Genomic DNA, 20,009 nt, shown 5'->3' with positions numbered 1-20,009 from the left:
AGAGATGGGGTATCACTCTTGCTCAGGCTGGTCTGGGATTCCTGAGCTCAAATGATCCGCCTGCCTCGGCCTCCCAGAGTGCTAGGATTACAGGTGTGAGCCACCGCGCCCGGTCCGAATATGCCAATTTTTAATAAATGCTTTGTGGATGGTTGAAACCAGTGTATGGTATTCTACGTATGTCCACTAGGACGAGCATATTGTTTGTGTTTACACACCATCAACACATTTGTAACTGTTGGTCTCTGATGTATCACTGTTGAGAGAGAGAGATGTTAAACTCTCCCATCATGACTGTGGATTGTCAAATGAAGAGATTTTGACACTGGATACATTTCCAGCACATTGGTACTTTTATTCTTTTAAAGCGACCATCTTTTCCCCCTAATGATCAGCATTCAACCATTCATCACAATGATAGCAAATACTTACTTAGAGCTTACTGTTAACAGATAGTAGCCACTGCCTGAAGCTTTGCATCCTTCAATTTCGTCCTCGCAGTGACGCTTTGCGGTAGACACTGTTATCACCCCCAATTCACAGACCAGGAAGCTGAAGCCCTGCAAGTTATGGTGAGTTATTCCAGGTCACCCGAGTGGCAAGTGGCGGGTCTGGCTCTCTCCACAGTGCTGTCAAAAAGGCGAAAGATGGCAACTGTTGGCGAGGATGTGGAGAAAAGGGAACCTTTGCACACTGTTGATGAGAATGCACATTAGCCCAGCTATTGTGGAAAATGGTCTGGAAGTTGCACAAAATCTTAAAATGTGGCATTGACTTTGAAATTAAGCAGCAAGAAAGCAGCTGAAAGGGGTAAGGAAAGTGGTAGCGGAGGTTAGAAAAAGGTTATGTTGCGGGAAGTCACTGGTAAGAATGCCGTGTGTGGTAACGTGGGGGAGAGTGTCCTTAGTGAACTGGAGGAGGGAAGCTTTCTCCCCTCTCCGCTTTGCCCCCAGTGTTCCTCATGAGCACCTGGTGGTGTCCAAGGAAAAGAACCTGTGAGAGGGTGAGAACTCCCCGTACACCTGAGCCTCTCGGATTCTCTCCCCTTCATACCAGCCCACACTTGGCTTTTCTCAGTTTGTTAAAAATTTTAGCAGAAATTTTACCCTCTCGTCTAGTGGCTCTGTCTTTGTCCCCTGCTACAGGTGAGCTGCTGCGGCTTTTCCCCTAGATTCCAGGCTAGTAGGTTGCGTGCAACCTCAGCTCACTGATAGGTTCAAGAAAGGTCATGTTTTTGTCAATTATTCAGCTTTTTCTTGTTGCGAATTCATGGCAATGCCTAGTAGGTTTCTACATCCAAGAGGGAAGCCAGAAACAGAGATCTTTCCTTCCTAAGTCACGCTGCTTTTTGGAATTGTTGATTGGACTTTATCTTCCTCTTTTCTGTAAGTTCTCTGAGATCAGAGACTTGAAGTTGCTCAATCTGACTTCCTTTAAGCCTAGCACTGTGCTGGGAAGAAAACAAGCTTTCAGCATGCTTGTTGAGTGTGTGTGAATTCATACTGAGGCAGATGTTCCCAGGTGGAGTATGCATGGTCTGTGAGTCTGTTGGGCTGTGGGTACCTGTGGACTTCTTTCTTCCATCCGCATGGCGTCGAAACCAGGACCTTTGAAATTCACCTCCCCTTAGCAGTCTCTGTGCAGAGTGAAGAGGGAGCACAGTGCCTACGATAATTTGTTTTATGGCAACCACGGGAAACTAACACAAGCTGTAACGTGGATCTGAATATAGGACACAGCTTGCCTGGGCTTGAATCTTGTTCCATCACTTACTTAGCTGTGTATCTTTGGGCATGTCACTGAGCTTTTCTGTGCCTTAGTTTCCTCATCCATAAAATTGGAGTAGTAACAGTATTTCCCACATAGGGTTCTTACAACAGCCTGAATCAAATGAGCAACTAGCATGTAGTATGTACTCAGTGTTTACTGTTACTATTATCATAAAGAGTACTCTAAGTAAGGCATAATGATGACTTGAAATCGAGCTTACTTTCAACTCGGAGTGGAATCAGTTATGACTGAATTTGAATCCAATAATCTATTCCGAAATTTCCTTTTGATGTAAAAATCTGAAGCTCCTAAAGCAATTTCTTTTCCCTTTTGTAATTATGCCCTTTCCTACAATGTAACACCCAGAGCAGGAAATAAATGAGCTCTGATATCCTATATAATATTTGGTTTTAGATATTGCTTTAAATCGTGGACTTTTGTAGATTTCACATAAGCAGATCATGTGGTATCTGTCTTTCTGTGCTTGCCTTGTTTCACTTAACATCTTCCAGGTTCATCCATTTGCAAATGACAAAACTGGCTTCTTTCTAAAAGGCTGAATAATATTCCACTGAGTTTACATACCACATTTTCTTTTATCTGTTCATCCAAACAACACATATTTATTCTATGACTTTCTCTGTGTCAGGAATCTGGGGTGGCGTAGTTGCCTCTCGGTAGAGACTTGATTTATAGGAATCTTTCAGCCTCCCAGTCAACTCTAGCTGCAGGAATCACTTCATTTCCCCTCCTCCCCCACCGCAGAAAGCTCCATGAAGGCAGGGCCTGTGTGTCTCTCTTGATCTATGCCGTGGACATGGTGAGTGATCAATACTCTTGAAAGAGTAAATAATTAAACCCATAGAAATAGAGAACAAAGAAATGCAGATTGTGGTGTGAACATTGCAGTCTTTTTGGATATTGTTGGTCTGAAAGTCCTTTTAGGCTGGTTTTTCTGCTTATAGAATTTTAGCATCTGGGAGAGTCTTTGTAGGAAGGAGCGGCCGTAGGAAAGGGCTTAACCCAGAGTAACAGAAGCTGGGCCACAGCTGGGCGACTGTATGCTGAGAGTTTGCCGAGCACACTGTAGGGTCCAGAAAACTTCCAGTTTCTGCAGGAATTGAATAACAAGCATGCCCTCCACGACTTCCTTCCCATCGCTGACATGATGAATTTCTTGAAACACACATAACAAAGTCTATTTTCCCCACTTAACATCTCATGGAATGTTCAGATTTTCCACGAAGAAAGAGGATATAGTTTAGAAGTTCTTTATATCATTATAGTCCTATAGTCCTACCTACACGGGTGGCTGAGGCAGGCGGATCACTTGAGCCCAGGAGTTTGAGGCTGCAGTGAGCTATGACGACACCACTGCACTCCAGCCTGACAGACAGAGTGAGACCCTGTCTCAAAAAAAAAAAAAAATCTCCCTAGGTAAAGAGACCCTGTATACTTCACATAAATCCAACTAGGCTGCTACTTTTCTCATCTGTCAAATGGGGCTGTAATCATACATAGAGTCCAGAGAAGATGGAAGAAGAGGTGAGAAAATACAGCTAAAAGAACTCTGTAAGTCTGACCTAATAAATGTTGGTTATTAGTGATCATTGCCATGAGTTATCTGATGCCATCACTGTTTGTCCTTCCTGGTTTTGCAGTGGGTACAGAGTGCTTAGCAGAGGCACTATGCACTACCCACTGGCCGGCTTGCTAAGAAAGCCTAAATCCCAGATAGCACTTATTTGAGTTAAATTTATAAATATGTACAGCATTTCTCCAACATTTGCCTCCTTTGGGGTGGCAGCGCCTAATGACTGTGAGGTAGAGCTGTACGTAGAAGAAAAAATATGGGACAATGTGTCTCTGAGTAGAATGTGCATCACTGCTTCGATTGTCAATTCCTGCTTATTTAGTTACCCATGTGTGGCACATGGTAGGTGCTCGGTAAGAAAGTTCATTCTTCAGAGACAAGGTGAGCACAGTTCCCTAAGGAGAAAAAGTAAAGGATTTTTTAAAAAAGCAAACATTTAAACTGAGACCGTTGCTAATGGTTGGTGAGTCCAGGAGTCATCCAAGTGTGAGCCATCCTAGAGCGTCACCTGCTGTACACCCAGGCTGGCCAGCATGGTAGGTATATGCTGCTCCAGCGGACCAGTTAGTGATGTGCTCGGGGAGCAGTGCGTGTTCTTACCGTGCTGGGACTAGAGGTGTCAGATGTAGCCCTGCTGGAAAGCACGTACACCTCAGACTCAGCTCTCGATTTCCTGATCCCTTTGAACCATTTCCTGTATTGCTCCCGGACCTGCAAAGGAAATCATGCTTTGGGTCAGCTCACGGAGAGGGGTGAGGGCAGGAACAGTCCTCGGTGGGAGCTGGGCAGTGGTACCTGCTGGCTGAGGAGGCAGTATACCAGGAAGATGAAGACACCCTGCAGCGTGTTGGTGACGGTGAAGAGGCAGGCCATCACCTGGGCAGCTGGCCCCACCTGCAGCATGCCCAGACACCACGTGCAGCCCAGGATGAAGAGCTGAGCTGTCGCTTTAAATGTGAGCATCCTGGGTTGGATGAGAAAGAGGCTTGTGATACACACAGAGGAACAGAATCAAGGCTACTCTCACCTCCATCCGTGGGGGCCATGCTCTCACCTCTAGCTGATTTCTGAGACTGAATGTGGACTGTCTCAATACAAACGCCACTTGGGTTCAGGGTGGCATTTTGACTTGGACCAAGGAGGAGAGTCACACTTTGTAATGCACATTTCAAAAGTTTTTGATGCATTATGAAGATCCCTAATTTTACTTAATCAACATTAATGAGCGTGCACTGTGCACGTGGCTCTGTGCTAGAGCCTGGGCATTATAAATGTTCACAAAAAAGGGAGATTTCCATTTTCATAAAGTTCACAGTCTCTTCAAATGAGTAATACAACCACAGAACGACGTGCAAAATTTGGAAAGGATAATGACAGGAACTAGGAGAAAGAGCATATAATTTTGCACAACGGTGCCTGCAGCAAAGGGCTGCCCAAGCCTCCTAGACTATTTGATGTTGACGAGGATTTTTCAGGGGGAGGGTTGCTCGAGGGGTGAGAGGGAGCTGGGACTGAGGGTGGGGTATGGAAATGCAGGCTGTGTGTGTGGAGTCGTGAAAACATAAATATTCTTTGCACTTTTGTCATAGGACTGCTGACAACAGTCCAAAGAATGTTTATTGTTTACCTTTTATTTTTTTAATTGAAACATATTTGTACGCATTTTGGGGGTACGTGTGAGGTTCTGTTACATGCGTAGAATGTGCAATGATCAAGTCAGGGTATTTAGGGTGTCCATCACCTCGAGTGTCTATCATTTCCATGTGCTGGGAGCTGTTTTGAAATATATGATACATTGTTGTTAACTATAGTCACTCTACTTTGCTGTCGAACATTAGACCTTATTCCTTCTATCTAACTGTATGTTTGTACCCATGGACCAACCTCTCTTCATCGCCCACTGCTCCCCACACCCTTCCCAGCCTTTCGTATCATTCATTCTACTCTCTGCCTCCAAGAGATCAACTTTATCTTTCTGAGACAGGGTTTCACTCTGTCACCCAGGCTAGAGTTCAGTGGCATCATCCTAGCTCACAGAAGTGATCCTCCTGCCTCAGCCTCCTGAGTAGCTGGGACTACTGGCATATACCACCATGCTCAGTGAATTTTTCTAATTATTATAAAGATGGGGTCTCCCTCTTGCTCAGGTTGGTCTCAAACTCCTGGCCTCAAGCAATCCTCCTATCTCAGCCTCCCAAAGTGCTAGGATTACAGGCATTAGCCATCGTCCCATCCTGAGATCAACTTACTTAAGCTCCCACATATGGGAGAGAACGTGTGATATTTGTATTTCTGTGCCTGGCTTATTTCACTTAACATAATGTCCTCCAGTTCCATCCATGTTGCTGCGAATGACATGATTTTGTTCTTTTTATGGTCCAATAGTATTGCATTGTATATATCTACCATTTTTCAACTGATGTCAATTCCTCCTGTTGCTGAAAGATTCCCAAACTGGGATTAGAGATGGACAGAACATTGTGCAGGGGGCGTCAGCAGCAGACCACTGGATTTGAGGTGGTTGCTATGGAAAGATGGCTCCATCTGTCCACCCTGGGTCTCCTCAGAAGACCCTGAGAAGTGACATCAGGGCACATGGCTTTGCTCTTGGGAGCCACACATGTCTGTGTGGTTGTCGCTCTCTTCTCTAACATACCTTGTGTTCTGGAGGGTAGACACTTCACTGTTGAGAGAGGAGAGTCTGCTTTTCAAAATCCAGAGGGTCATCAGAAAGAAAGCCAAATTTACCTTCAGGAAACCACAGAAGGTTTAGTGAATAAAATTTAGTACTGTTATCTCTTCCTCCTAGCCTGTCCAACATCAGTTATATACTTAAGTAGTTTTTAAATATTGAGTAAGAGTTTTAGAGTTTGAAGATTTAAGAGCAGTCTTAGAAAACCCAACCCAACCTATGACCACCCAGGGACATTCCTGCTCTTGTCACCATACTTCTGATCCTGCTCTTCTAGTAACCCTCTGCTGGGCAGTAAGAATGCTTGGATGACATCACTTACAGAGACGATGGCACAGACGGGTCCAAGGAACCCCCATATAAATCCCTTTTCTGGGTTGAGCCAGCAGCTGTGCAAGAGAGAGAATAAAAAGTGCATTGGTCCTTGGAGATATGGAACAGTTACGTCAATCCACTCCCCCCCTCCTCCCCACTTTCTTCCTTCCTTCATCAACAGATATTGAGTGTGTCCTCTGTGGCAGGCTCTGACGATACAGGGGTTTAAGAAACGTGGTCAGAACTACAAGTAGAACTACCATTTGATCCAGCAATCCCATTACTGGGCACCTACCCAAAGGAAAAAAAGACATCTGCACTCAAATGTTTATAGCAGCACAACTCACAATTGCAAAGGTGTGGAAACAACCCCAGTGCCCATCAATACATGAGTGGATTAATAAAATGTGGTATATGTGTACCATGGAGTTCTACCCAGCCATAAAACACAATGGTGATCTAGCACCTCTTGTATTTTCCTGGATAGAACTGGGGCAAAGGCAATATATGTAACCTAATCATTTGTACCCCCGTAAGATGCTGAAATAAAAATTAAAAAAAAAAGAAACATGTTCTTAAATCCCACAAATCTCAACTCAGGAAGGATACACACAATTAGACACATTGTAACAATAAAACAAAAATTGAAGGCTATCAGAATATATCATTGTACCATTGGATGTCATACTTAGTTTGGGGTCTGTGGGATTAGGATGGTTAAGGAGGATTCCCCAGGTAAATTATATATTAGCTGAGATATGAAAAGTGAGTGGTCATTACTGAGATAAACAGCATTGAAGCAGGGAGAAGTATGTAAAGGTGTTAACTGTTTTGAGAGTCCCGTAAACCTAACATGATTTTAAGGGTTTTTTCTTGCACTATTCAATTTAATGTTTTTATCTGCTGCAAAACCGATCCACTGAGTTTAAATTTTTTACTACTTTATTGAGATACATTTTACATACCACAAAACCTACTCATTTAAAGTATACAGTTCAGTGGGGTTTTTTGGAATATACACACTTGTGCAACCATCACCATAATCTAACTTTAGAATATTTCTGATTTTTCAAAAAGAAACTTTGTACACATTACACATACATTCCATCCCCTACTCCAGACTGAGGCCACTATGAATCTACTTCTGTTCTTATGTGTTTGCCCATTTTGGACATTTCATATAGATGGACTCATACAATATTTGGTCTTTTATTGCTGAATTCCTTCAATTAGCATAATATTGTGAAGGCTTACCCACATTACAGCATTTTTACATGGCTGAATAACCTTTAGAAAGTTCTTTTTTATGATTGAATAATATCCAATTATAAGGCTGTAGCACATTTTGTTTATGCATTCATCAGTGATAGGCTTTCAGGTTGTTTCCAGGTTTGGCTATTTTGAATACTGGTGCTATGAGCATTCATGTACAAAGTTGGGTTTTGGAGGTTTTTGTTTCTTTGTTTGCTTGTTTTTATTTGTTTTGGAGACAGAGTCTTACTCTGTTGTCCCAGCTAGCGTGCAGTGGTGTCATCGTACCTCACTGTAACCGCATACTCCTGGGCTCAAGCAATCCTCCTGCCTCAGCCTTCCGAGTAGCTGGGACTACAGGCATGGGTACCACACCCAGTAAAATTTTCTCTTATTTGTACATATGGGGTCTTGGACTTGCTCAGACTGGTCTTGAATTCCTGAGCTCAAGCAATCCTCCTGCCTCAGCCTCCCAGAGTGCTAGGATTACAGATGTGAGCTGCTGTGTCCAGCCCATGTACAAAGTTTTATGTGGATATGTTTTTACTTGATTTAGGTATACACCTAGGAATACAATTGCTGGGTCATATTGTAGGTTAAACTGTGTTCTGAAATGGCCGCACCATTTTACATTCCAGCAAGCAATGTTCAAGGATTTAAATTTCTTCACATCCTCACCATTATTTTGTCTTTCTGATTTTAACTATTCTAATGGGTGTGAAGTCATCTCATGGTGTGGCCTTCGAGGCGGATTTTCCTAATGACTAATGATGTTGAGCAGTTTTCAGCCCTTCTTGGTCATTCACATCTCTTCTTTGGGGTAATGTCTATTTACATCTTTTATCCATTTTAAGTTGAGTTATTTGTCTTTTTTATGGAGCTTTTCAATTTAATTTTTAACAACAGTGCAAAGGAGAGGTTCTCTTATGATCGCAGATTGGTAACTGAGAGCTTAAGTCTATTGCTCGAGGTTTTACTGATAGACACTGACAGACTTGACTCCTGGTCCTATGTTAGGGAAAAGGGGAGAGCGAGGCAGAGTTCCAGGGCAAGGAGCACGTGGTGGGACATGTCAGGGCAACTGTGGTGTACACTGAGAAGAACATATGCAAGAAAGGAATGCAGTATGCAAGAAGGACACCTAGAAAGAGCTCAGCTGATGCAGGTGAACATAAACTTTGGCAGAATGTTGTGGTTAAAAGTGAAAATCCAGGAGGTTGACTCCCTGAATGGAGGTGTGAGAACCTTGGTGAACGTGCTCTTTTTCTAAAACAACAAAATTACAAAATGAAAGCCATGCATTCCAAAACACTGGAAATTACCTGAATCCACAGAACAAACTGAAAATAGTCTATCCAGAAGAAACTACTGAGCCTTGCTTAGTAAGACTAGGGTGTGGGGAGTTCATGATGTCTTAATGGGCATGTGAAAGCTAAGATTCCACTGTAAATTTCCCGAAGTTTGAAGATGTGTCTTCTCACACAGATACTCTTGAAAAAGAGTGCAAAACATCCAGGCAAGGAATTTAAGGAAATCTTCTGACCAATCATTGGGTGTCCATTAATTCATATGGACCCAGGTGTGACACTTAGGAACCAGGATGAAAAATAAAGACGAGAACTTTCAAAAAGCTAGTGAGGAACTCAAAAGTCACACACTTCAAGCAATACTGAATCTACAGAATTAATCTAGAAAAGCCACTAAGAAAGAACAAAAACCCTCACCAACAATAAACTTTGGGGGTGGGATGTAGGTATCTGATAACAGGGGTATTACAATATGTTATCTAAAATATCTAGTTTTTAACAAAAATATATGAGATATACAGGGGAAAAAGAACTGTATGCAACACACACAGGAAAAAATCAGCTCAAAGAAAATATTTCTGAGGAGGCCTAGATTTGGGATTTAGTAGACCAAATCTTTAAATCTCTATGAATATGTTAAAATAACTAAAATAAACCTTGTCTAAATAATTAAAGTAATATATGACAATAACATGTCACCAAAGAATATCAATAAAAGGATAAAAATTATGAAAAAGAACCAAATAGAAATTCTTGAGTTCAAATATATAATAATTTAAATTCAAAACTCACCAGAGAGGCTCAACAGCAGATTTAAGCTGGTCAAAGAAAGAATCCACAAACTTGAATATAGGTTAATAGAGAGGATGCAGTCTCATAATAGGAAAGAGAACAAAATGAGGAAAAAGTAACAGAACCTCAGAGAACTGTGACACAGGATTGAGCATACCAACACACATATAATTGGAGTCTCAGAATAAGAGAAAGTGAAAGAGCAAAAAAAAAAAATTCTGGCTGAAAACTGTCCAAATTTGAACAAATATAGTACTCTACACACCGAACAAGCTCAACAAATTGCACACAGAATAAATTCAAGGAGATACACATGCAGATACATCATACCCTTATTCACAAAAGTCAAAGAAAATGAGAAAATCTCGAAAGCAGCAAATGAAAACTGATTTGTCACATACAAGAGATCCACAAAAATAATTTAAAAATGACTTGTTGTCTGAAACCATGGAGATCAGAAACTAGTGGGATGGCACCTTTAAAGTGTCAAAGAAAAAGACTGTCAACCAAGACTTCCACATGCAGCTAAATTATCCATCAAAAATGAAGAAGAAATTAAGGTATTTCAAACTAAATTAAAAAGGAAAGTTTTCGCAAGTAGACTTTCCCTACAAGAAATACTAGATAGATTCCTTCAGGGTGAAATGAAAGGACACTGGACAGTAGCTTGAATCCATGCAAAGAAACAAAGAGCATCAGTGATAAAGGGCATGGCGATGTAGGCCAGTGGAAGGCGGGGGTAGAGACTGGAGTTACACACCCTCCAGCTGAGGAGTGTTTGGAGCCACCAGAAGCCGGAAGAAGCAAGGAAGGATTGTCCTCCAGAATGTTGAGAGGGATTCTGGCTCTGCCAGCATCTCAAGTTTGGCCTTCTGGCTCCCACAGCTGTGAGAAAATAAATTTCTGTTATTTGAAGCCACCACATTTGTGGTAACTTGTGATGGCAACCCCCAGAAACCAATACAACATTACTTTCAATAACCGATAAGATAATGAGGCAGAAAATCAACAAGAAAACCGAATACTTGGACAACGCAATAACTGACTAGATCTAGCAGATATCTGCAGAGGACTCCACTCAACAATGGCAAAATACACATTCTTCTCAAGAACACAAGAAATATTCTCCAGGATAGACCATATGTTAGGCATTAAAAGAAGCCTCAATATAAATAAAGTGATTGAAATCATAAAAACTATTTTTATGACCATAATTGAATGAAATTAGAAATCCACAACAGAGGAAAATTTGTGAAGTTTACAAATACATAGAAATTAAACAACATTGTCCTCAACAACAAATAGGTACACAAAGAAATCACAAGGGAAGTTAGAGAATACTTTGAGTTGAGTGAAGATATAAAATACAAGATACCAAAACTTATAGGATACAGCTATTGCAGTGCTTAGAGGGAAATTCTTAGCTGTTAATGGCTATCTCGAAAAGAGTCAAACATTTTCTTTTTCTCGAAGTCTCAATGTGTTGCCCCGGCTAGAGTGCAGTGGTGTCATCATAGCTCACTGCAGCCTCAAATTCCTGGGCTAAAGTGATTCTCCTGCCTCAGCCTCCTGAGTAACTAGGATAGAGGCACCACTATATCTGGTGAGTTTTTCTGTTTTTAGTATAGCCAGGGTCTCACTCTTTCTCAGGCTGGTCTTGAACTCCTGAGTTCAACTGATCTTCCTGCCTCGGCCTCAGTGCTAGGATTACAGGTGTGAGCTCCTGCATCTGGCTATCATAAAAGAATAAAAATTCTAAATTGACAATCTAACCTTCCTTCTCAAGAAACTGGAGAAAGAAAATCAAACTAAACCCAAGTCAAGCAGAAAGATGGACATGAAGATTACAGATGAACTAAATGCTACAGAGAATCAAAGAGTTTTTAGAAAACCATGAAACAATGGAAATTCTTTGAAAAGATGAACAAAATTGGCAAGCATTTAGCTAGCCCGACTGATAAACAGAGAAAGAAAACTCAGTGTTATCAGAGATGAAAGAGGGGACATCCATACTGACCTTAATAGAAATAAAAAAAGATAATAAGGAACTATGAACAACTTTATGACTACAAATTGGATAACTTATATAAAATGGACAAATTCTTAGAAAGACACACTACCAAAACTGTCTCAAGAGGAAATAGATGATTTGAATAGACCTATAACAAGCAAAGAGAATAATTCAAATTATTATTGAATTAATAATTTAAAAACTTTCAATAAATAAAAGCCCCAGCCAAGATGGCTGCAGAGAGTTTCAACAAAAATTTAAATAATTAATGTCAATTCTTCACAAAACCAAAAATGTTATAGAACAGGAGGGAACTGTTCTATCTTCCCAAATTATTTTCTGATGTCAGTATTGCCCTGACACCAAACCAGGAAAAGACATCACAAGAAAAGAAAATTGTAGACCAATATGCTTATGAATATGAACGCAAAAATCCTGAACAAAATACTAGCAGACCGAATCTTGCAACATATAGAAAGGATAGTACACCATGACCAAGGGGAAATTATCCCGGGAACGTAAGGCAGGTTTAACATCAAATAATCCACCAGTGTAAAACACATACTAATGAAATAAACGATAAAAATCATACGATCATCTGAGTAGAAAGCCTTTGACAAAATCAAACCTTTTTTTGTTATAGAAACATCCAACACACTAGGAATAGAAAAGAATTTTCTCAACCTGAAAAAGGGTATGTATGAAAAATCATGAGTTAACATCGTACTTCAGTGGGGAAAGACTGAATGTTTCTCCCTAAGTTCAGGAGCAAGAGAAAATTGTCTGCTTTTCAAGTCATTGTTGTCCTGGAGGTTTAGCCACTGTAATTAGGCAAAAAATAAACCAAAAAAAAAAAATAGCTAGAAAAGTGCCTGACACAAAGTACCTTGTAAATGTTAACTATGACAATATCAATTATTTTGGTTATTTAAATCAGGTCTACTTTTCCAAATTAAAAACTGGAGCATCCTATAAGATTTGGATGAAGTAGATTAGATTTAAAACAAAAAAGATGTCTTGAGCACTTCTTTTTATTTCATACTTCAAGGACAGAGATTTAAATACATTCTCCTTATTTGTTATAATTTTCTACCAGAAAGATTGTAGTAATAATCCCTAGGACTTAGGGATTATTACTTAGTGTCTCTCTGCATATTATGCTCTGGCATAATCAAAATGCTACGTCTGTTCTGGTCATGGCCACGGGTGTGCTAGAGAAGATGAGGACAGTGGGAATTTGCATTTACCGGGCAGGTGTTCCATAAAGGTGAGGGTGAGATGCTGCAGAAATGGCCACGATCACAGCCGGGATGCCGTAGCCCACAGGGAACGTGAGCTTCCTCATGAATCTGCTCCCACTGGAGTAGTTGACCACCGTCAGGTTCCGCGCAGTGAGGAAGAGGTGCAGGCCCTCCAGCAGCATCCAGGTGAAGGAGGCCAGGTAGAGGTAGTGTAAGGCACCAGCGATGATGGCACACAGCACCTGGGGGAGGAGAGAGAGACACTTTGGGATGCAATCAGGTCTGAGTGTGGCCAGGACCTCTCTGGTACCCTGCCATTGGGGAGAAATCTGGTGTATATGATGGAGTTGCAAAGAGATGATTTATTTTCTTCCTGCTGACAAGGGGCATAGTTAAAAGGGAGAGAGAGAGAGAGTGAGAAAGGATGTGTTTTCTAATTGAATAAGGCAATGTGACATTGGCAGCTTCCTCCTCTAGCCTTCCCCAGGACTCAGGGTCACTGTATTAAGGTATCGAATGCAGCATCACTCCATGAGCAGGCATCCCCTGGGCAAGGAAGGGAGTCCTTTGGAACACCACTGTCGGTACCTTGGGTTCAGTTCGGTCGATCGCCGTGAGGAAGAGGAGGTGGGCCAGGAAGAGGCAGAGCGAGAGCTGCAGGTGCAGGGAGGTGCTGGTGTTCTGGATGGCTTTGCACAGGAGGAAGGTGAGGGCCGCCAGGAGGAGGCACAGCAGAGAGAGGCCCAGCCCCACGTAGGTGATGATGGTCAGCACAGGAGCCTCCTCCTGGGACCCAGAAAAAAAAGGTTTAAGGTCATAATTTCCTCCTCTGGGGTAATGACCCCCACTGCCATTTTTATCTCTTTTCTTTTTTGGCTTAGCCAATTCAGGAATGGAAGAGCCAGGGAAATTTGTGAGTTGATGGGCAAATTCATCTTGGTTCAGAATTTTAGGATTTTACAGGGTTCTGAACTGATGAGTTCAGCCCCTGGGAGGACTGAGGGAGAAAAAGAGCCTCCTTACTCACGACGAAGCCATGGAACTCACAAGGGTTTCTCTTTCTCTTGACTTTGGAGTGTCACTGAGCTTATAGGTTGATATGGGAGGCTCATGCAGGTGTGAAGCCTCTCACTGAACACTCTCTTCTGTCCCCATTATGTGATGCTAGGTGGCAGACTTATACCCCGATGACCTGGCATCTGCTCCCCATCCCAGACTCTGCTGGCCTCCTCCTGGCACCACCTGTTCCTTGTTGGTCACTGATGCTAACAGGTATAGAACCAGAGCCCTGGTCGAAGGAACAAAATTACTTTGATGCTGGTGGTAGCTTAAACTTCACATTTCCCCACCTGTTTCTGCAAATGTTCTTAAAACCACGAGGGAATGAAAACAGATTCAGAGTTAAAGAGGGCTTCCATGTGATTGATATTTTCCCACTGGCCTCCAAGTAGGGACACTGGTACTTGGCGAGAGAGCCACGTGAGAAGGAATGACTGGCCCGTGGGAACTGAGCGTGGCTCCCTGCTGACAGACACCGAGAAAGTGGGACCGCAGTCCTGCAACCACAAGGAGTTGAATTCTGCCCGCAACCAGGGAGCTTGGAGGAGGACCTGAAGCCTCACAGGAAATGGGGCCCGGCCCCAGCTGACACGACAGATTCAGTCTCGTAAGACCCTGAGCAGAGAACCCATGTTGCCATACCAGACTGCTGACCCATACAAGCTGTGGGATAATAAACTTGGGTTTTTTATAACCTGCCACAGTTGTGCGAATGTGTCACACAGGAACACATGCGGAGTGCAGCCCCTCTCACCTGCACGTCGCAGTGGGCCATGAGGACGGCAAAGCTGCTGAGGTGGCTGCAGTGGCAGGTGGTGCTGGTGTCTCTGGGGTCCACCGTCCTGCAGCCTGTGGTGGCCCAGTGACCACATCCCTTCTGGCCAGGCTTCCAGAAGGCACAGAATACCTTCTGCCTTGGCCCAGGGATCACCGACTCTACGTACAGGGCACAGCTGTGAGCTGGCGATTCAGATACTCAGAGATTTAGACCCAAAGCTGCCTTGAGAAGGGCTGATTTTGGGGGGGAGATTTTGTACCTGTGGCGGAGCCCCCCCAAACCCTTAGGCTGAGCTGAGCAGCAAGGCTGTGCCCAGGACTCAGGCTCCTGCCGACACCTACCACCTCACCCCACCCGCACTCACACGGTGGGAGAAGACGAAAGTCACTGGGGAGCTGAGGTTCCGGGTGTCCTTGTTGCTCAGAAAGGCAGCGTTGACATGTGAGAGCAGGACGGGGCGGGCGTCCTGCAGCCAGCCCTTGTGTCTCTCACGCAGAGCCGCCAGCTGCTCAGGCTCCAGGACCAGGGGGGCCTCAGCCAGCAACTTGCCCATCCCTGGGATGGAGACAAGGCCCACCGCAGAAGGGCCTGCAGGACGAGGCCAAGGTTAACATCTTTGGGTCCCCAGCAGGGCCTCTTCCTCCTCGCGTGAACTCTCCTCTTGGGGCCCCACTCACCCCACACTTCCCTTTACTTTTTAAATCTCTTTTTTCCGTATCCTTGGGCAACTTGTCCCACCATGAAGCCTCACTAACCTTGTACTCATCTCAGCCATTATCTGTGTCACCAGATTTCTGTGCCAGATTCCAGTTCAGCTGCATCTTTGCCTGAGTCTGACTCAAGGTGACATTTCCGTCTCCTTGCTCCTGCACCTTCAGGGACAGTTCTGAGTTGTGGGGATTATATAAGGGAAGTTACGTTAGGAATTTTGCTCGCGGTGGCTGACATATGATTATTTTATGTATATGTGTGTGTATATGTGCATATATGAACACACACGTGTAGTCTGAAGTTACAGTGGATCATAAAAGAATAGTATAAGCAATTGCGCAACAACAAATTAGATGACCTAGATGAAAGGAACAAATACCTAGTAATACACAAACCACGAAAACCAACTCAAATAGAAAATATGAACAGACCCATAACAGATAAAAAGATTGAATCAATAATCAAAACATCCCGAATGAGGAGCCCGGAGCAGAGGGCTTTTTCACTGGTGAATTCTACCAGCCACTTAAGGAAGAATAAACATTTCAACTCTTTGTCAACTCTTCCAAAATATAGAAGAGGAGGGAACACTGCCTAGATAATTCTATGACATCAATATTACTCTAACAATAAAACCAGATAAAGAGTTCACAGGACAACTATACACCAATATCTCTTATAGACATAGATGAAAAATACTCAACAAAATGTTAGGAATGCATTTACCAAGGAGGCTCAAGACTTGTAACACAGCAAACTGCAGAAGATTTTGAAAGAAATTAAATACCCTAAATAAATGGAAAGACATCCTGTGTGCATAGATTGGGAGACTTTATATTGTTAAGATGGCAATACTCCCGAAATTGGTCTATGGATTCAATGCAATCCTTATCAATAGCACCACAACCTATATTACTTTGTCAAAATAGAAAAGCTTATGTTAAAACTCATGTGGCATTCCAAACACCCAAAACAATCTTGGAGGACAACAGATTTGGAGGACTTATACTATCTGATTTCAAAATGTACCACAGAGCTATACAGTAATGCAAACAATATGGTATTGGCATAAAGACAGACACACAGACCAACAGAATAGAATTGGGATTCCAGAAATGAACCCATATGTTCATGGTGAGTTGATTCTCAATGAAGGGTGCCAAGGCTATTCGATGAGGGAAAGAATATTCTCTTCATCAAATGGTGCTAGGATTACTGGATATGCACATGCAACAGAAAGAAAGTGGACCCCTATCTCACACAATACACAAAAATTAACTAAAAATAGGTCAAAGATTCCTAAATTTAGAAACTAAAACTAAAACACTTTGGAGAAAGGATAGTAATAAGTCTTCCTGGCCTTGGATTTGACAACAAATTCTTAACTAGGATGCCAAATGCACAAGCAACAGAAAGAAAAAAACAGATAAAATAGGCATCATTGAGCCTTAAAACTTCTGTTCATTAAAGTGCAAAGACAATCAAGCGGAGCAAACAATCTAGAGAACAGAAGAAAACATTTGCACACGACATATGTCATAATGATCTACTATCAGAATATGAAAAGAACTCTTCCAACTCAACAACCAAAAGACAGCTCAATTAAAAAATGGGCAAAGGACTTGAATAGCCATTTCTCCAGAAAAGGTACACAAATGGTGAACAAGCACATGAAATGATTTTAAACATTTGTCATTAGCAAAGTGCAAATCCAAGGCATAATGAGATACCACCTCACATACACTAGAAAGGCCTTAATAAAGACGAACAAAATGAAAGTAAAAAGTTTTGCTGAAGGTTTGGAGATTGTAACCCTTACATGTTTCTGGTGGGAATGTAAAATGGTGCAGCCACTTGGGAAAAACAGTTTGGTGGTTTCTCAAAAAGTTGAACATAGAATTACCATATTACCCAGCAATTCCAGCCTAAGTATATACTCAAAACTACCAAAAAGAGGTATTTAAATAATTCCTGTACACCAATACTCATAGCAGTACCATTCACAATAGCCCAAAGGCGGAAGCAGCCCAAACGTCCATCACGGATGGAGAGATAAACACAGTGTGGTATATCCATACAATGGAACAGTATTCAGCCCTGAAAAGGAACGAAATACTGATACGTGCTATGACATGGAGAAACCCCAGTAATGTTATAGTACATGAAAGAAGCTAGACTAAAAGGTCACGTATTGTATGATTCCATTAACATAAAATATCCCGATTAGGCCAATCCGTAGGAACAGAAAGCAGATTAGTGGTTGCCAGGGGCTGGGGGAACAGAGGAATGGGTTGTGATTGCTTGGTAGGTATAGCGTTTACTTTCGGGGTGATGGAAACGTTTTAGACACGGAGGTGGTCGTTGTACAACTTTGTGAACGTACTATAGTCTCCTGAAACGCACACTTTAAGATGGTGAATCTTATGTGAATTTTACCTCAATAAAACAAATCACACTTACCTGTCAAATAATTTATATTCTTCCATATTAAATAAATTGTTTCCTTTGGAAGCTGTTTCTATTTTGTTAAGTTCTTCATTGTAATTATTTTGCTGCTGACCACTTACATTACAATGAAACTGTGTATGATTTACATATTTATGTATTTCTTTCTAATCTTTTGATTTATTTAGGAGAGCAGCACTGAGACACAAGTGTGGTCGCTTGGCTGTAGTGGGACTGAGCGAGGAATGAGGCGGGGCTCGGGCAGAGCGGGAGCCTTGGGCACGCCTGGTGCGTACCTGTGACGGCAGAGTAATTGAGCAGCCCGTCGGGCAGGAGCTTGCTCAGTTCTCTCAGGACAGCCTCCAGGCCAACCAGCAGGTTGGTGGCCACACAGCACTGCTGTGAGCGGGACAGGCTCTCCAGGTCCCCAGGGGTCTCCAGCAGCTCATCCACATTCTGCATGAGGTCCTGGAGGGACGGGGACAGGGCGCCAGTGAGCCACAGGCCAGAGGGGCTGCACGACCACCCTAACCACTCAGACCCAGAGAACAGACCCCAGAGACTGTTTGGGGTAAAGGTGGCTCTGGACGATCCTTGCCCCTGGAGTACAGCCCCTTAGAAACCAGTCCTCCTCGGAAACATCAATGATGACATCAGCTCTACGTCCAGGCAGGAAGAGGAAAGATAATAACAGTCTAACAGTGTGTAAGACAACCAGAGCGTCTGCTCTGCCATCAGTCCTGGGAGAGGCAGGGAGTCAGAGCAGGGCCCGCTGCACTAGGGCCGGTCTCCTTCGCGACAGAAACTGCCGCCCCGTCCTCTGCCTCCTCCTGCCCTTACCTTGATGGTGCCTGGGGCTGAGGCTGGCTTGAAGTCTCTGCCCAGATACTGGATTTTTTCAAAGAAGCGAGACAGACTCTTGGGAGAGGAGAGAAGAGGGGGTTAGAGCTTCTCTCGGGTGGGTGGGGAGCTGAGACCAAATCCTGGGGCTGTGTGTGGGGTTTTTCTGCCTCCTGGTCCCTGCTGGGGCCACTCACCCGGCTGTGGATGCCTGGGGGCGGGGTCCAGTTGGTAAAGGGCGTCTCTGCAGGGAACAGCACGGCGGCTTGTTAGGCGTGCAAGAGTGTGTGTGTGTGTGTGTGTGTGTGTGTGTGTGTATGTGTGTTGGGGCGGGGGAGGTTCCAAGGGCAGGTCAGAACCCACCTTCACAGACAGTGATGTTCTGGTTATTCGGGAGCCCAGGTTTGGGCTTCCAGCCTGGGCGGCAGCGGCACCTGTACGATCCCACGGTGTTGGTGCACACGGTGGACGGGTGGCAGCGATGCTGCCCGGAGCTGCACTCGTCCACATCTGGGGACCCAAAGAAGGGGGTCAGGCCCTGTCCCAGCCCCGAGAGGGTCCCCTCTCTTGTCCGCATCCCCACCTCACTCTTCCCGGTGTGAGTGCCCCCCTGGAGAGGCGGACGCTGGGTCACGGGAAGCGTGGAGAGGCCGGAGCGCAGCGGGTGGGCCCCGTACAGATGTGCAGCTGTGGAAACACTGAAACGTCCTCCTCCCAGTTAATCAGCTGCCACCTGGGGTCCCCCTGAACCTCCCCGTCAGCACCCCGCTCCTTCCCCGGGACCCCCAGATCTTTTCCCATCAAGTCTGCAAAAAGTAAAAGGCTGGCCCGGCACGGAGCCTCCAGCGTTCATCCGCCTGGTCCGTGGGTGCCGGTGAGGGTGCGAGCGGACCTTTGGCCGCGGGTCGACGGCGCCATGGGATCTGGGCCACGGACCTTCGCAGACGGTGTCGGTCGGGCCGTTGGGGGACCCGGGAATCGGCTTCCAGCCCGGGCGGCACTGGCACTCATAGCTGCCCACTTTGTTGAGGCAGTGGGTGGAGCTGTGGCACAGGTTTTGTCCGGAGGTGCATTCGTTCACGTCTGGGGACAAAGCCAGAGGGTCAAACCCTGCCCCTGACCGGCTCAGGCTCCCCTCCCCTCAGTGCACCCCGTCCCCTGTCTTTTCACTGCCCCAGACCGAAGGCCATTATTGCACGAGCC

At 44.0% G+C, this 20,009-nt stretch overlaps 1 protein-coding gene across 1 annotated transcript; it reads right to left on the bottom strand.

Moving 5' to 3' along the window:
• Nucleotides 1-572: 572 nt before the first annotated feature.
• On the bottom strand, nucleotides 573-19,946 carry ADGRE2 (adhesion G protein-coupled receptor E2; the record flags this gene model as incomplete). Its single annotated transcript, XM_012642745.1, has 15 exons — nucleotides 573-629; nucleotides 3,965-4,075; nucleotides 4,160-4,328; nucleotides 6,021-6,112; nucleotides 6,379-6,445; nucleotides 12,980-13,215; nucleotides 13,562-13,759; nucleotides 14,787-14,966; nucleotides 15,175-15,398; nucleotides 15,583-15,696; nucleotides 18,263-18,434; nucleotides 18,807-18,884; nucleotides 19,004-19,050; nucleotides 19,170-19,316; nucleotides 19,743-19,946. Coding segments are annotated over 15 exons (2,081 nt in total), but the record flags the coding sequence as incomplete, so codon positions are not given.
• Nucleotides 19,947-20,009: the final 63 nt, after the last annotated feature.

Source organism: Propithecus coquereli, unplaced genomic scaffold (assembly GCF_000956105.1).
Source record: "Propithecus coquereli isolate 6110/MARCELLA unplaced genomic scaffold, Pcoq_1.0 Scaffold185, whole genome shotgun sequence".
Classification (NCBI taxonomy): Eukaryota; Metazoa; Chordata; class Mammalia; order Primates; family Indriidae; genus Propithecus; species Propithecus coquereli.
This window is presented reverse-complemented; position numbering and strand designations above follow the sequence as displayed.